Here is a 17,377-nt window from a genome sequence, read left to right as displayed (position 1 = left end):
GTTCTTTTCTCTAACAAACCTCTATTTCTGGAATCCTGTATCTCACCCTTTAACCACTTTATGTGTCTTGATCCCATGACTCTCAGACTTCTAGACTATTATCTCTTTGTATCTTTGTAGGCATAAAAACTCAGATGCCTGCAGGGACAAGGCAGGTAACAAATGCATGAAGTGGGCTGTATAGAAGAAGGCAGGGAAACACATTAGCTTAAATAACACTTTTTATGGGGAAAAAAATGGCAGTTTTATCTCTTTAATGTTGGTAGAAGATAGCTGGATTCTCCTATCTGTGTATGCATTTAATTTGTTGTAAAAAGTTGTTTTGGTTGAAGCTTTTGAAGACAATCTGAGGACTTTGAAGACATTTTGAAAGGGTCCTAGAGACCATGCCCTGTGGACTGTATTAGTACTTTGTAAAAATGTGGTTCAAGTAGTATCAAATCTTCTGATTTTTCAAGAAAAGCAAACATTATGACTTTGATACAAAATTGCTGAATGTTGACAACTAATTGATATTGAAACAAAAAATGCCTGATTGGGTCCAACAAAACATATTAATGGGTAAACATTGGCTTGTGGGTATCAATTTTCAAAGTGTGGCTTACAGAATCACATGTAAACTTTTGGCCTGATATTTGTGGTTTCATTTTCCTACCCCACCCCTCTGTTCCCTCTATACATTTCTTTGGGCAGAATTGCCTATGTATGTTCTCCTAGTATGCCTTGTCCTTCCCTAAATGTATCCTGTTCATTCTTTTCCTCCCAGCTGGAATGCCTTTCCTTTTCTTGAGCTCATCTCAGTCCTTGTCACCTTTTGGCACCCTCTTCACAGTCACGTATCACTTCCTATATAAAAACTACTCTTATCACGGATTCTGAAGTGGCTTCTCTCTTCTCTGAACATATCAGAACCTTAAACTAAGTTGCTGTTTACACAATGATGTAAGGGGCTCATCACTGTCAGTGTGTATTAAAGAAGCTGTCACTTTCTTTGCTTATATATTACTTTTCTCTACAATTGTTAGCTATTGTGATATTTAAGAGCAAAGACTAGCCTCTTTGTAGTCTTTAAATGCCTAGCAGTACTCTTTTTGCATATATGCAGTAAAAGCATTTTAAAAAAATACCACAACAGGGCAAGGGACAATCATTTTTAATGATAACAGAATAGATATCTAATGGAAATTTGTCTTGGTAAAAAGAAAACTCACTTCCATTTGCTTTTTATTCTACAGAAACCTTGGCACCCAAGAAAATTCAAGATAAACAAATTATGTTCCCAACTAAATCAACCAGCTTGCCAGACCAGTTTGACCATGGTGGGGATGGTGGGACGAATGTAATCTCTAGAAGGTAATGCACTGATATTTTTGGTTTTTGGTACTGGGGATTGAAACCAGGGGCACTTAACTATGGAGTCACATCTGCAGTCCTCCCTCCACTTCTTAAAAATTTTGAGACAGGTTTTTACTAAGTTGCTTAGGGCCTTGCTAAATTGCTGAGACTGGCTTTGAATTTGCAATCCTCCTGCCTCAGCCTGCTGGGATTACAGCAGCAGTTGCCACCGCCCCTGGCAACATTCTTTTTCTGTGGCTTTTAAGTAAATGTAATTTCGAGGTATTTCTTGGTGCAAGGAATTTTAATAATTGCTCATTTATTCTTTTATCCACTATTAGTGAGAACATTCTGTGTGTTAGGTGCTGAGGATAATAGACATGACCAAGGGTCACAATCTAGTGGGAAAGCCAGACATACCTAGAATGAGAGATGACAGCTCAGTGGGAAAAATCTTGTGATAGAGGCAGAAACAAAGTAGCATGGAGGAGGGAACATGTGGCTTTCCTTATGGATCTGGGAAGCTATTTTCCAGCTTTACAATAAACTTCCCTTGCTGCTTTCTGAATGCTTAGATATTCTGATTTGACAGTTTCTTATTTTTGCCAAAAATAAAGTAAGTTTGTCAAACACCTTTAGTTCTCAGTATCCATTTTTTGAACGAATGAATATATTACAATTTATCATGGCTTTGTCTTCTTCCTGTGGTATTATGTCAACAGATGTCTATTTTATCCTTTTCTCTTCAAGTAGGCTACTTTTCAAGACCTCAAATTAGTCAACTATACTCAAGTATTTATTAAGCACCTATGTACCTTGCATTATTATCACTTTTCAATTAATTAATGTATTATAATTTATCAGCTATCATAAGTGCAATTTATGCACATTGTGGGATCCTAAAGTCACATTCAAAACTCTAGGCATTTAAAAAAATAATTTCATGTTATGAAAGATAATTGAGAATTAAATGTCTAGTGGGAATTTAGTTCAATCCAACAAACATAAAGCACTACTGTGTGCTAGGTACTATTCTATGTACTGAAAATACACACTAAAAGAAATACAAAGCCACTTTTATAATACTAATAGTTTTGTACGAAAACTGACACTAGGGGAATAATACATGTGGTGAAGACTACAAAAGTAAGTTTGGAGTTGTTAGTAAAAGTTTCCTGTAGAAGTTAACCAAAAAATATTTTGTGATAATTGCTAAAATAATGCAGGTTTATCACAAAAATTTTGAGAAGATGAGAAAAGCAAAATTTACACAAAATATCACTCCTAATCCCTCTACATCAAGGAAAATTGTTAACATTTTAGTGTATATCCTTCATTTCAATTCATACTATATATATGTGTGTGTATGTGTGTGTGTGTGTATATGTTTCATATATATATATATATATATATATATATATATATATACACACACACACATATACATTTTAAATAAAATTGAGATCATATTATATGAAACTTTGTTATACTTAACAATAAGTGGTAAAGTCTTCCCTGTGGCTTTATATATTTTATAACATTAACAAATGATTGTTTATCATCCTAATAAAAGATTAAACTTTTGTGTAATCAATCTCCTGCTGGATATTTAGATGTATTTCTAGTTTTTTAAATATTATAAATAATGTGACAGTTATTATTATACATCATCCCTTGCACACATCTGAGTATTCCATAGGATAGAAACTTTAAAGTTAAATCTGAGGGAGAAGGGCAAGCCCATTTTGCATGCCTTTGACACAGGTTGCCATTATTCTCAAGAAGTTTGTACCAAATTGTCCTCTGAGCAGCAGTAATGAGAGATTGTCTACAGATTGCTCACATTGAACCTATTGCCTTAAATTCTGTTCTAATTAACAATGCATATTTGGTTAGTATTTATCTAGAATACCCTTTTTATGCCATTCTTTTTCATCTTTGTTAATGTGTGTTTTATTATTTTATGTGTTAATTCTTGTAAAAAAATTTGGATTTTTAAAAACTCAATACAGACTTGAATTTTCAGTTGTATACTAGTATACTTAGACCTATTTTTATCGTATTATTTTGTTTTTTATTTGCCACACATTTAACTTTCTTCTTCTTCTTTTTCTGTTTTCTTTTGAAGTGATCACATTTCCTTAGCATGCTTTGCATTTTTTCCAAACTTCACCTTCTTCCAAACCTGTATTTTTCTTGTCTAGAACTTTTATTCCAATTTGCTTTCAAGTGTGTAACTTTAAAAAATATTTTATGGCCAATGTGCATTTAGAAATGCCACATGTTTTAATTAATGTCTTTTCTCACCATTGTTTATTATATCCCTGCTCTTTCCCCAGGGTTCACTTTTCTTCTTATTAAGGTGTGTCTTGTAATGGTTCTTTTGGCAAGGTTCTCTTTTTAATACACTTAGTCTTCATATTGCTTATAAAAGTTCTTAGTATGTTGTCACTCTTGAATGCTGGTTCGTAGTTATTTTCCCTCTGCACTTTAATAATGTTGCTCCATTTTCTTCTGGAAGTTGTCCTCATGAGAAGTCTGAGTCAGTCTGGTTGTCATTCTCTGTTGTAGCTTTTCAGAATCTTCTTTTGTAATGTTCTGCATTTTTATTCTTTGTGTAGGAATCATGACTTTCTGGAAAATTCTTAGCCATTATCTTCTAGTATAGCATTCTTTAACATTTCCTTTTTTTCCTAACTCAGCACTCCTATTAAATGTATATTTGAGTTTCTGAGTTGGTTCTTTATTTCTAAACTTATTTTAAAAATATTTTCTTTATTCTCTGTGCTATTTTTTTTAAACCTTTACTTTATTTTTATGTGGTGCTGAGGATCAAGTGCCTCATGTGTGCTAGGCAAGTGCTCTGGGTCTGAGTCACAACCCCAGCCCCTCTCTGTACTATTTTTTAGGTGATGTTCTCAGTTGTATTTTCAAGTGAAGTAATATAGAATTAGATGGGCCAGTTTACTTATTTATATTCCCTTCATTGAGTTAAAAATGTATAAAATACATTATTTTCTATATTATATATTTTACCATAATATTTTAATAACAATTATAAACAATTATTTATAATAATTAATAATTATTTATAATAATTCTATACATATGCACTTATTTTATACATAATAAATTTTACATATACAAATGTATAATATATAATTATATATAAAGATGTATGATATATATTATTTTTATGCATCATATATTTTATTACTATATATTGTGTATTTTTTAAATACTACTGTTTTTTATTAGTATAAGTAATAATTTGGCTTTTACAAGTCATTACTGTTTCAATTACATTTTGCACAGACAGAATAAAAAATTACTATAATGTTTCTTTGACAATGTTGGAAAATGTTTACATATATATTACTTGAAACAATAATACATTCTACTTCAAATAATATATGAACATATCTTCAATTTAATTTGGATATTTGCAAAGTGTTTATTACATGCAACATTTGGAAAGATAAAAAATTTCATAAGATATAGACCTCTAGAATTTACAGATGTGGTAAGAGGAAAGACTAAAAAAGAATTTATATAATATATTACCTTATATTTTATTTTAGTGAAATTAATATAAAATACAATGTTTTCTCTATTTAAAAATTTTTTTCTGATCGGTTATACATGACAGTAGAATGCATTTTGACACATCATACGTAAGTGGAGTGTAACTTATTCTTCTGGTTGTACTTTATTTAGGATCACACCGGTCATATATGCACATAAGGTATTAATGTTCGATTCATTCTACTATTCTTTCCACTCCCAGACACCCTCCCCTTTCTTCTCTCCCCTCTGCCTAATCTAAAGGACCTCTATTCTTTCCAACCCCCCCATTCCCCGTATTTGTGAATTAGCATCTGCATATCAGAGAAAACAATTTGGCCTTTGGTTTTGGGGGATTGGCTGACTTTGCTTAGCATGATATTCTCCAACTCCATCTATTTACCTGTAAATGCCATAATTTTATTCTTCTTTAAGGTTGAGTAATATTCCATTGTGTATATATACCACAGTTTCTTTATCCATTCATCTACTGCAGGGCATTCATAGTTTAGCTATTGTGAATTGAGCTGCTATAACCATTGAGGTGGATGTATCACTGTAGTATGCTGATTTTAAGTCCTTTGGGTATAAACTGAGGAGTGGGATAGCTGGATCAAATGTGGTTCCATTCTAAGTTTTCTGAGGAATCTCTATACTGCTTTCCAGAGTGGTTACACCAATTTGAAGTCCCACTAACAATGTATAAGTGAGCATTTTTCCCCACATCTTCGACAACATTTATTGTTGTTTGTATTCTTGATAATTGCCATTCTAACTGGAGTGAGAGGAAATCTCAGTGTAGTTTTGATTTGCATTTCTCTAATTGATAGAGATGTTGAACATTTTTTCATATATTTGTTGATTAACTGTATTTCTTCTTCTGAAAAGTATCTGTTCAGTTCTTTAGCCCATTTATTGATTGGGTTTTTTTTTCGGGGGGGGTGTTGAGTCTTTTGAGTTATTTATATACCTATCTGAAGTGCAGGTGGTAAAGATTTTCTCCCATTCTTTAGGCTCTCTCCTCATATTATTGATTGTTTCCTTTGCTGAGAAGAAGCTTTTTAATTTGAATCCATCGCATTTATTGATTCTTGACTTTACTTCTTGTGCTTTAGGAGTCTTGTTAAGGAAGTCAATTCCTTAGCTGACATGGTGAAGATTTGGGCCTACTTTTTCTTTTATTAGGCACAGGGTCTCTGTTTTAGTGACTAATTGGTTTTATTTTTATTATTGGTCTGCTCTTTCCAGTTTCTCTAATATTTCTGTGAATTTTAAATATGTTTGTTGAAAATTCTTATTTGTCATCAGTTGCTTCATTATTTCCTTGGGCATAAATGACCTCATTTGTTGGGTCTGCTGACAGAGGTGCTATCTTGGCTCTGGAAGACTTTAAATGATTGATAGTTTTGCTTTGAGAATTCCTATATGTGCCTTGCTGTTAGGTGGTTGTCATAACATTCAGGATGTACAGTTACAAACCCTAGGCAAATATTTGTATTAATATTTAAAGCCCTTGCTCCGGGCCACCTGGACGATGCTAGACACCATATCCTTGTCTGGTGTGGGTTTAGTTCTTGATTTCTGAGGAGGTTTCTGGCATCTGTGGGATAAAACACAGAATAAAACTGTGTTTCTGACCCTTGATCAGGAGATTGTAGCAGGAATTGTTCTTTGCCAGTGGCATGGGAAGGAAGCAAAAACACTTGTATTCAGTTAGAAAATTTAGTCAACTCCACCTTCAACACAGCCAGAATGCATCCACTTCTTATCACTTCTGCTGCTACCACCATGGTCCCAGCTGGTCTCTTTCTTGTTTTATTGGAACAGTCTCCTAATGGCTCTCTCACTTCTGCCATTCCTCCTATTCAGTTTATTCTCAACAATAGCCAAAGAAATCCTGTGAAAATTAGGTGGCTTCACCTACTTTCCCAAACCCTCCATGGCGTCCCTTTCTTACTCAAGCTAACCAGTCAGTGTTCTTATCTGGACCTTCAACCTCCTACCAGGTCTCTGACTTCTCTCCTACTTCTGCCCCTGAGTCATCTCCCTCCAGCCACACTGAGACAGGCACACTCCCACCTCCAGGACTTTCACTCATTTCTTTCTTTTGAAATGAGTTTTGTATCTGATATATCTACCTTGTTTCTCACTTCCTGCAAGTATTTATTCAAATATAGCCTTGGTGAGAACTTCCCAGGTCATTCAACATTCAATTTATGATTTCACACTCCATTTCTCCAGCATTGCATGGCATTTGTTGTCCTGGGACACACCACAGAGTTCAGTTATTTATCCTACTGCCTGAGTATCCCCATCAGGATGTTAATTCAGCAAGGACAAGGGATTATGTGTGTGTGTGTGTGTGTGTGTGTGTGTGTGTGTGTGAGAGAGAGAGAGAGAGAGAGAGAGAGAGTGTGTGTGTGTGTGTGTGTGTGTGTGTGTGTTTTGCTATTCCTGTACCTAGAACAGTGCACATTTGGTAAACAACTCAGTACATTTTTGTGGAATGAATACATTTTATCCCTATTATGCAGAATTGATAATTGAGACTTTGCAAGATGACACAGCTTGTCCAATGTCAGTCACTTTGTAAACACAAAAGCTGGGATTCAAATCCAACTTCATCTGACAAAAAGTATAAGTTCTTAACCTTGATATATATAGTTATTCTAGAGAAAAACAGATACTTTTCTTTGTCTTATGTTTATACTTGCCTCTAAAGTTATTGCTCTGAGGCCAGAGTACATTAAGCATTAATTAATATTGCATTATTTTTTTTTAGCTCATCATCTTTAGCTTTTCTGAAAAATGACAATGAAACAAAGCCCAGAACAGACCTAGCCCCTGATTGCCAGGATCATAAAAGGGCGGGACAGGTACAGTGCCTTCAAACAAACAAAGCCTAGAATCTCCCTCTGACTTCTGTTTCTCAAACATGGTTCTGGGACTCTCTTTCCTAATTATAACATATGGGTGTGGCACAAGTACTCAGGACCCAAACCTGGACTGTGCTAAATCTATCACAGTCTACTATTTCACAGAAATAAGATCTGGAAATGTTTTCTATTTTCCAGTTGCGATAAACACTTCTGATTGAGAGTTCAGTAAATCCTTTTGATTATTTGTGGGTCTACTCATTTTGCTAATTGTCACTAATATATTCTTTTGTAAAGTGTGTTTCTTGACACACCCAGCCTTTGGAGAGCTTGTGAAGGGAATGTGAAGGCAAAAAAGTAAAATGCAAAAAATTAATTTGTCCTAAAATTTGGGATTGTAGGAAATGTGCTATGTATGTTTACAACGAGCAAAACGGAATTTCCCGTTGTACTACAGTGAGGAGAGGAGAAGGGGAGCAATAGAAGAAGAGCAACTCATACAGCAACATCAAATAATGAAAGATCAGGAGGCTTTCTTCAAACACCAGGTAGTCCAACACCTCAGTGAAAGAACTGTTTTAAATGGAATAGTAGAACATGATTATCAAACTCCATTTAAAATATTCCATCATTTCTCCTGTTCTGTAACATATCTGATATGTTATATACTTATATACTGCTGGACTAAAACTTAGGCAATGTTCAAGATTTCAACTATAACAAATAAGACTGGGATGGATATCCATGTAGTGGAATACTTGCATGTATCATTAATTTTTTGCCCCCAAAGGACTGAATTTTAAAGGTGGAATTGCTAGGTTTTATTGCTTTATCTTTGATTTATGATAAAATATAAATCTAGTCAAAACTTTTACCTTTCAAATTCATGGTCTATTTTAATCGAGCAAGGACAGAATGGCACCATTATATTTGCTCTATCCAGATTTCTGTGATCACTATAATTGATCCGATTGCCCTCTCCTGATTTGTGATGAATTCTTTCATTCCTTCTTAGGAGCCATGTAGTGATGGTGCCTAAAGTCCAAGAATAGGAAATAAAAAAACCTCCCTAACCCACTTTTCTAAATCTCTGAAGACATCAGAAAATACCATTGCCTCCAAATAGGTTTATTTCATGGTTGGATTAAATGAATATCATAATGTTAAAATTTTTAAAGGCTCTATTCCAATTTGCGATTAAAATGTAAAAAAAATGTTTTATGATAGATTAAAAGTCTGGCTGCTAGAGAACAGAATCAGAAAAATGCTGCCTATAATCTTGGAGTTGCTGAAGCTATAAGAAGTCACAAGAATGAGAAACCTGAATTTTATGTAAGAGTCCTTTTGAAATTTCTGTTGCTAGCAGCAGCTACCCCAACTGTCTTCAGATCCACTCCCTGTATTGCAGGTTGCGCCTTTTAAAATATTTTTCGGTGCTGGGGATTGAACTCAGAGCCTCCCCACATGCTGGGCAAGTATTCTACCACTCAGCCACAACTTCAGGCCTGTTGTAACTTTTTTTTTTTTTTTAAGTGACAGAGTTGAAAAGTGGGCTCCATAGGCTTGGAACTTTCTTCTAGGACGGGTGCTTCCCAGTGTCTGTCTCCACATCATCCAGAGTCACAGTAGAGTAACTACTAGTAACTGCAGTTCTTGTTAATTATAGCCATTCTCAAACAGGTCCTAGGACAGGTGGTGGGGGGAGTACACTGAAGTCCAGCCCTGGAAGCTAAAGAGAAAACCAGCATCATGACAGGATTGCTGGAAATGTAAAATCTAGGGCCTTATACCAGACTTCCAGAATGGGGATCTACATTAGAATATCTGTGTGTACATTAAAGTTTGAGAAGCCAGCTTCAGATGGAAGAAGCCACTTGCTTCACTGTTGATTTGCTTTTAATCATGTTGTGCCTACTTTCATCTCTGCCTGATTCTTTCTCTTTTTATATCACTATCTAGGTAGTCTGACACTCTGCACACAAATCTAATCAGATATATTTTCTTTATCCAAGATTTATGGAACTCCTATGGGCCAGCCACTGTGCTGGCAGCTAGGAATACAAGTTCCCTTTTCTAAAGAGGTCTCAGTCTAGTAGGGGAGAAAAGGGACTAAAAGAGAAAAGAGTGTGATATAATAACTGCTGTAATACATCTTTGAAAATGGCCTTCTATGAGTTACAGGTGAGTCACTTAGTGTAGCCCAGAGATCTGGGAAGACTCCTGGCATATAAGAGTTAGGTAAAGAAGTAAGTGGAGGAAGAACATTTCAGGCAGGGGCAGCAAGGAGGGAGGGGAGAGAGCATGGGGCTTTTGACATTTAGCTATGATCTCTCTTGCTTCCTATATATAAATTCCAGATTACATTTATTACTGCCCACTTTGTAGCTCCTCTTTGGTATATCTTTAGATATCTTAAAAAGAACAGAACAGCACTGTTGATCCCCTCCTCAACCTGTCCTTTGCTTCCCCAGTTGGTAAGTGGCATCCCTAGCCAGCCAGATGCTCAGGAGTGATCTCAGGTTCCCCTTTCTTTGTCTCCCACATCCGAGCATCTTCAAGTCCAGCTGCTTTTACTTTTTAAATGTACCCAGAACCTGTTCAGATCTGTTCATCTTCCAGAAGAGCATTGGTTTGCATATCTATGGTTTGCATATGTTTTAGTGTATCCCCAAGAGATCAGGATTGGAAGCTTGGTCCCCAGCATGGCAATGTTGAGAATTGGTAGGCCTGGTGGGAATTGGTCACTGGGACACTGTCCTTGAAAGGAATTAAGGTAGTACTCATGGGACCTTGAGTTAATATGAACACATTATAAAAGATCTAGGCTGACTTCTAAGTTGCTCTCTGGCTCCTGTCTTGTCATGTGATCCCTCCCTCTTCCTGTCTGTGCTCCTACTGTGAGGTGAAATAGCCAGGTAGGACATGCCAGAGCCAGAATCATGCCATTTGGACTTCCCACCTTCAAAACTGTGAGCTAAACAAATTTCTTTAAACAACCCACAAAACACAAATCTCTTCATCTTTTATATTGCCACCCCAGTCAAAGACACATAATAAGGTTCAGCTTCTTCAGTTGGTCTCTCCTTGGACTCATGTCTTGCATCTTCTTCTCCTACCATCTGTTCTCCACACAGCAGCCAAAATGATATTTTATAATTCTTAACCAAAACATACCACTCTCCTGCTTAATTCCTCTAGGAATTTAATTCCTCTATGGAATCCTACTGAATTGAAATGAAAGTTGAACTTTCTTTGCTCTATCAGACCCTGCCAGATGTCCCTGCCTTCCTCCAACTCTACTTGCCTATTTTTACTTCTTCCTCCCTGTGCCTCAGCCACATAGCCCTCCCTTCTACTCATTGAACATGCCTCACTTGTTTCCATCTGATGTCTTCACACTTGCTGTTCCTTCTTTATGGGACACAGATCCCACTGATATTTACAGTGGAGGTGATTCAGTCTTCTACAAGGAAAAGCCTTCTCTAGTAAACAACGGATCTAATCCTATTCCCACCTAGTCACTTGCTAGGATAAAGGCTATATAACACTTATTACTACCATAAATTAGTTGAAAAACTGTTTACCTGTTAATGTTTACTTGTCTCTGGCACCTGAATGCAGGGTGGATGAACCTGAGGATCTCTGAACTCTGTCATTGTTGGAAAGTCTAGAATGGCTGGGCCCATAGTAGATAGTTGGTGCTCCCTTTACACCACCTCTGTCTGCTTGCTCATGCTTTTAAAGGTGCTCAGAATTCTTTCTTCTGTCCCTCTGAACTTTCTAAGGAGTAGCTCAGGAACCACTCCATGGTACTCTTTTTTTATCTCTGTCTCAGAAATGGGGCTCTGAGCTCAATTAGCTCAGCTTGATTATCGAATGTGCTCATGTTGTTATGTGGGTTCCTTACATGTTAGCTGGCATATTAGAAAGTAAGAAATACTTTCTCATTAATTTTTATTCTTCTGAATCATTAACTTTATTTTTCTGTGTTCTAGGATGAATAAATTGCTTTTCTTTCATTCTAGAAATCCTTCCTGTTTGATAAACGGCCACTTAGTCCTGAGATTAATGCTATTAAGCAAGAGGAATATTCCCAAAGTCTATTGAGACAAATGGCTAACAGACGGGAAAAGGAAATAAAGCAAAGACAAAACAGAGAGTTGATGGACCACCTAGAACAAGTACAGCTCACAGAGGAGTGAGTCTAGCCAGACGTCCTCTGTGAAATGAATTCAGAATTTCTGTGTGAATTTTTATGTAAGATTGAACCAGCACTGATAGTTTTATTAGCACCACTATAACCAATTGAGCAACAAACTAATCCAGTTAGCAGTCAATACCCTCATTAGAATTATATGGTATTCTAATTATAATAATGAAAGATCCATCATTATGATTATAATAATGATTGCCAATCTATAATTATTATAGAGTATCATTTTATATGTTTTTTGCTCACCAATTACTAGGGTGTCCCATGGAAACTGTGTGAAGAAATGTATGGGAACCCAGGAGGGAATGGAACCAGGGACTGAAAAGGCCTGTACAGTGGCCTTCTCTCTGCTTACACACACATACTTAGTTGACATACTCTTTTTTTTTTTTTTCCCAGCTCAGACTTGGAGAATGTTAGTTTCAATTTCAAACTTCAGGAAAGAGATCTGATTGGTCTTAATTACCTGAGGCCTTGGATAGGGTTAGGTATATGGAGTTCATATGTGCCTAAACAGGGGAGGGAGGCCCATATTTCTGTTACTAAAGTCAGGAGAGCAATTGACTGAAAAGTATATTCTATAAATGTTCTATAATGTTCCATTGTACTCACTTAATAGATCATATGTGTTTCCTGAAGTTATTATTTACAATAGGGATTATTTTCCTTAAAAAGGACTTTTACAATAAATCAGTTGATAGGTGAATAGTCCCTTACTGCTTTCATATCTAGATTTTTTAAAGAATTGGCAGGGTAGTATAGAAGGGGGGCTGCTGTTTCAGTAGTATTTGGACAATATGGTTCTATACCCTGCTTATACCTATCCTGTCTGTCCTGTGTTTACACGATGCCCACTTGCCTATGGATTTGAACTACTTTTTCTATTTCTTTTTTTTTTTTTTTTTTGCAGTTATAGATAGACAGATGCCTTTATTTGTTCAGTTTTTTATGTGGTGCTAAGGATTGAACCCAGCACCTCACACATGGTAGGCAAGCGCTCTGTCACTGAGCTATGGCCCCAGCCCTACTTTTTCTTTCTTAAGATGAAATATCCCATAATGAAACAACAGTTTTTATTTATGATGTCTCAGTATTAATACTTGACTGAAAATGTTTCAATGATGTGAATCTGTGTTGTTAAAGACTCTAAAACTTCTCCCACCTTCTCCTGTTCTTAAATATCAGACTTGCTGCACAAAGAGCCAAATATTTAAAAGATAAAATGAAAGAAACACTGTGTTACAAGACAGCTTTGGATGCTCAGGTAAGGGCCAAGTATTATTATTATTATTTTAAAATTATACAGTTTTTCAATAGCATAACATATATAAATACTCTAATATTATGGATACTCTTGGTGTTACACATTTGGTGGGTGTGAACCTTCCTGTAAGGTATTGGTATTTTACCATATTACAGAGTTGTGCATAAAGTTTATTCCATGATAGCATTAAAATCTGCATATGTTTGTTCCTATTTCAGATGAAGAACAGACCCTCTCAGTTACCTGTGTTTGAACCGGACTCCTCTGAGCCCATCTTTGGTAAGAAAAAGACTGACTGGCTGGTGGAAAAGCGAAAGCGAGAACAGGATTACATGAAGCACCAGCTGGAAACAGCTGCTAACCAGAAGAGGGAAGCCATTCTGCACCAACTGGTGGATCAGAAGCGGGACTTGGAGATGCTTCAGAGGACAAGAAAAGAGTAAGGAGATCTTGAATCTTTTTTCTCCTCCTTGGCTTCTTATTTTTCCTCCTCTTCCTCCCTCCTCTCTCAAACAACAGCAGAAAAGTAAGAATAATAGATAACACATTGAGGAGTTAATTGTGAAAGACACTGTTCTAAGTTAACCACATTCTTTATCTCATTTTATCTTATAATCCATCCTATGAAGAAAATACAGTTAAATAAATAACTTTAAAAGCCCTCTCTTGATTTCATTTCTCCCTTCAGTTCCCTCCTCATATTTTTCCTTCCTGTTACAGTTTAACTTCTTAAAAGGGTTGTCCCTTCCAGCAATATCCATTGGAAGTAGGATGTGAGCCTCAAGTGTGGTGTTGTGCTCAAGTAAATCCAGACATGACACTTGGAAGGGGGTCTTACTCAACTTTCACTAACCTACCTCCATATGTGAGGGTGTGTGGAAGGTGTCAGGGTAGGCTGAGGAGGACTTATACTGTATCAGTGCACATACCTTTCAGTTCAAACATCAGACATCCCATTTCTTAAAATGCCCAATTGGTCACTGCACCAATGGGGAATTTTTAAAGGTCCTATTTGGCTCTCAGTCTTACAACATCTCCATGGTTCTTCCCTAGTCTTTCCATCATCCATAATCTCCTGCTTCTTATTCACCCAGGGAACTCTAATTTTCTTTTTTGCAGATGTTCAGTAAGTCTTAGATTCTTATTCTTGTTCAGTTAAAAATGTCAAGGTACAAGGAGTTCCAAAAAGGCTCTGTCCAAAGGAATTCAATCTCAGAAGTCAGTTGTATTTATAAAAAAATTATTTATTAAATTTTTGTGAACTTTATAAGTGGTCATGGAGATAGTGCATGTATCTGTTGTGGTCTATACCATGTAGGCCCAGATTTACAAACATGAGTAGATGGAGGTTATGGTGATAAGGGTGGGATCTGATTGTTGATAGAGAGGGGTGGAAGTGGTGAAACACGTAATTTCTGGAGTCAAGTCCACCATAGGATAGATATTGCATATTCTCAGCAGTGTATATCTATATATTTGCTAAAATATTATATATTTTTATATTTATTTGATGGTGATTACCCCGAGCCCACAAGTATACCTATTCTGTCTATGCTTCCCTAAACCCTCTGGTATCCCCAAACCATATCCCCATGATCTTTCACCTAAATGATGCATACTGGGAACTCCAGACCATTTCCAGTATCTGTTCTGAATGGTTGGTGTGGTTCTACCATTTTATGAGTTGTGTGATATTAGGCAGGTTACTTATCTCTGAAGACGTTGATTTCCTTATCAATTAGGAATAATACAAGTATCTTTAGGTGGTTGAAGGCTAAATTAAATAATCCTTGTAAATAACATAGTGTCTGACTCAGCCTAAGTGCTCCCTCAAGGGTAGTTATTACTATTACAAGAAAAAGAAAAGAAGAAAGAACTTTTCTTTTTCTGGATTATAAATTGACATAATTATTCTCTATTACATCAGCTTAAAATCAATGGAAATGGCCTTATTTGGGGTCTTCCCTAGATCTGGCTCCCCACTGATACTTAGTTACTCATTCTACTTATTTTAGAACATAAACTCTGAGTGATTCTGAATATTTTAAAAGCTTTTCATGAGATAATGAATAAAAGTGGTTGTGGAAAATGTCACAGTAGGCTCTCAGTCCCTGTAGGGTGGTAATGTAATGGTGTGGCTGTAGGAGTTGACAGCAGGACAGAGTGCAGTGGGGTGAAGAGATGGCACTCTACTTTCTATTACATAAGTAACTGGAAATGCCCATGGGGTGAGATTTTGCCCATGATTTTGGCTCTACCTCCTGTGTCATAATTTGAAGAGTCTATAAAATTTACTCTGTTTTTTCCCCTGAGCATGCTATTTTATTTTCAACAGATTTCATGGTTTTGAAATCACAAATTACACTGCTTGCAGATTAAAGGATTAGAATATAATAATCATAAAAGCTCTCTAGGCATTTTGGTCATGGGGAGGAGTGATGGTTGCAGCCCAAGAAGATTTGTGAAACATGCCTGAGGGAAGGCACGGCTTTCCTGATGATTTTTTTTCCTTTTTTTTAAAAACAACTTTATTGATGTACAATAAACTGTATGTGCTTAAAGTGTACAACTTGATAAGTTTTGATATAGTATGCACCCACCCATGAAAGGATCACTACAGTCAAGATAATGTATATATTCATCATCCCAGAAAGTTTCTTTGTATCCTTTATAATTCCTCCCTCATCCTTCCCGCAACCCCTAATCTGCCTTCTGTCACTATGGGTTAGTTTGCATTTTCTAGGGTTTCATACAAATGGAACCATGCAGTATACATTGTGAGTCATTGTGAGTCAATATTTTGAAATTCACCCATGCTTTTGCATATAACAATATCTCAGTTCTTTTTTTTTAAACTGGGGAGTATTCCATTGCACATACATAACATACTTTGTTTATTCATTCGTCTGTTGATGGACATTGGGTTATTTATAGTTTTTGGTGATTGTGAATAAAACTAAACATTTGAGTGTAAGTCTTTGTATGGACATATAGTGCCTTCTATCTTGGGTAAATGCCTAGGCATGGCATGACATGGATGATATATCACAGATACATATTTAACTTTTAAAGAAATTCAAAGTGCTTTTCAATTTAGTTGTAATATTTTCTAATCTCATCCAATAGTGTATGACAGTTCCTTTCCATCCTTGCCAACACTTGGTATGATCAATCTTTTTAATTTCAGCCATTCTAATAGTTGTATAGTGGTATCTCATGCTTTATCTCATGCATTTCTCCAATGGATGTACTAAAAATAATATAATTTAACTTTTGCACTTTTGGTTTCCTAGTATTTTGTTGTTATAACAATTCTGCATTAAATATTCCCTTTTACTCTAGTTTTCCCTTGGGCATGCTATTTTATTTTCAACAGATTTTATGGTTTTGAAATCATAAGTTACATTGCTTACAGATTTAAAGGATTGTAATATAGTTATCATAAAAGGCTCTGCAGGCATTTTGATGGTGGGGAGGAGAAATGGTTGCAGCCTAAGAAGATTAGTGAAAGCACAAACATGCCTGAGGGGAAGGCATAGTTTTCCTGATGAATTTTTCTTATTTTTTTCAAAAACTTTATTGAGATATAATTAAATTTTTTAATTGACACATAAATTGTACATATTTATGGGATATAGTACAGTATTTCAATATGTGTATATAATGTGTAATGATCAAATCAGGATAATTAGTGTTTCTGTCTCCTCAAATATTTATCATTTGTATTAGTTGGAAGACTTAAAGTTATTTTGAAACGTACCATAAATTGTTGTATACCATAGTAACCTTGCTGTGCTGTAGAACAGCAGAACTATTTTTCCTTTTTATATATTTGTACATTTTTATAACTTCTCTTTGTCACCCCTTCCTCCCTACCCTTCTTAGGCTCTAATGACCTCTACTCCAGTCTCTTCTATGCAATGTCCTCTAATTCCATCCTGTGGCAACAGCCACAAATGACAGGATTTCATTATTTTTTGATGGCAGATATTCCACTTTATGTACATATCATATTTTGCTTTTTCCTCTGTGACATTTACATTTACTTCTTGGGGGCTGTTGTGAATAGTGCTGCTATCCATATGGGTATGCAAATATTTCTTTAAGATTCTGCTTTCAGTTCTT

At 35.8% G+C, this 17,377-nt stretch overlaps 1 protein-coding gene across 1 annotated transcript in view; it reads left to right on the top strand.

The window, feature by feature from the left end:
* The window catches only part of CCDC81 (coiled-coil domain containing 81), a 39,475-nt gene that overhangs the window by 17,911 nt on the left and 4,187 nt on the right, over positions 1 to 17,377 (top strand). Inside the window, exons 7-13 of the mRNA XM_081278604.1 lie at positions 1,236 to 1,353; positions 7,682 to 7,775; positions 8,177 to 8,323; positions 9,003 to 9,107; positions 11,801 to 11,973; positions 13,174 to 13,252; positions 13,471 to 13,691. Of these exons, the coding sequence (XP_081134730.1) occupies positions 1,236 to 1,353; positions 7,682 to 7,775; positions 8,177 to 8,323; positions 9,003 to 9,107; positions 11,801 to 11,973; positions 13,174 to 13,252; positions 13,471 to 13,691 (937 nt within the window). The remainder of the gene's footprint in view (positions 1 to 1,235; positions 1,354 to 7,681; positions 7,776 to 8,176; positions 8,324 to 9,002; positions 9,108 to 11,800; positions 11,974 to 13,173; positions 13,253 to 13,470; positions 13,692 to 17,377) is intronic.

This window comes from Spermophilus citellus (assembly GCF_964194105.1).
Source record: "Spermophilus citellus genome assembly, chromosome: 2".
Taxonomy (NCBI): domain Eukaryota; kingdom Metazoa; phylum Chordata; class Mammalia; order Rodentia; family Sciuridae; genus Spermophilus; species Spermophilus citellus.
Note: the sequence above shows the minus strand (reverse complement) of the source record. Positions and strands in the feature narration are given on the sequence as shown.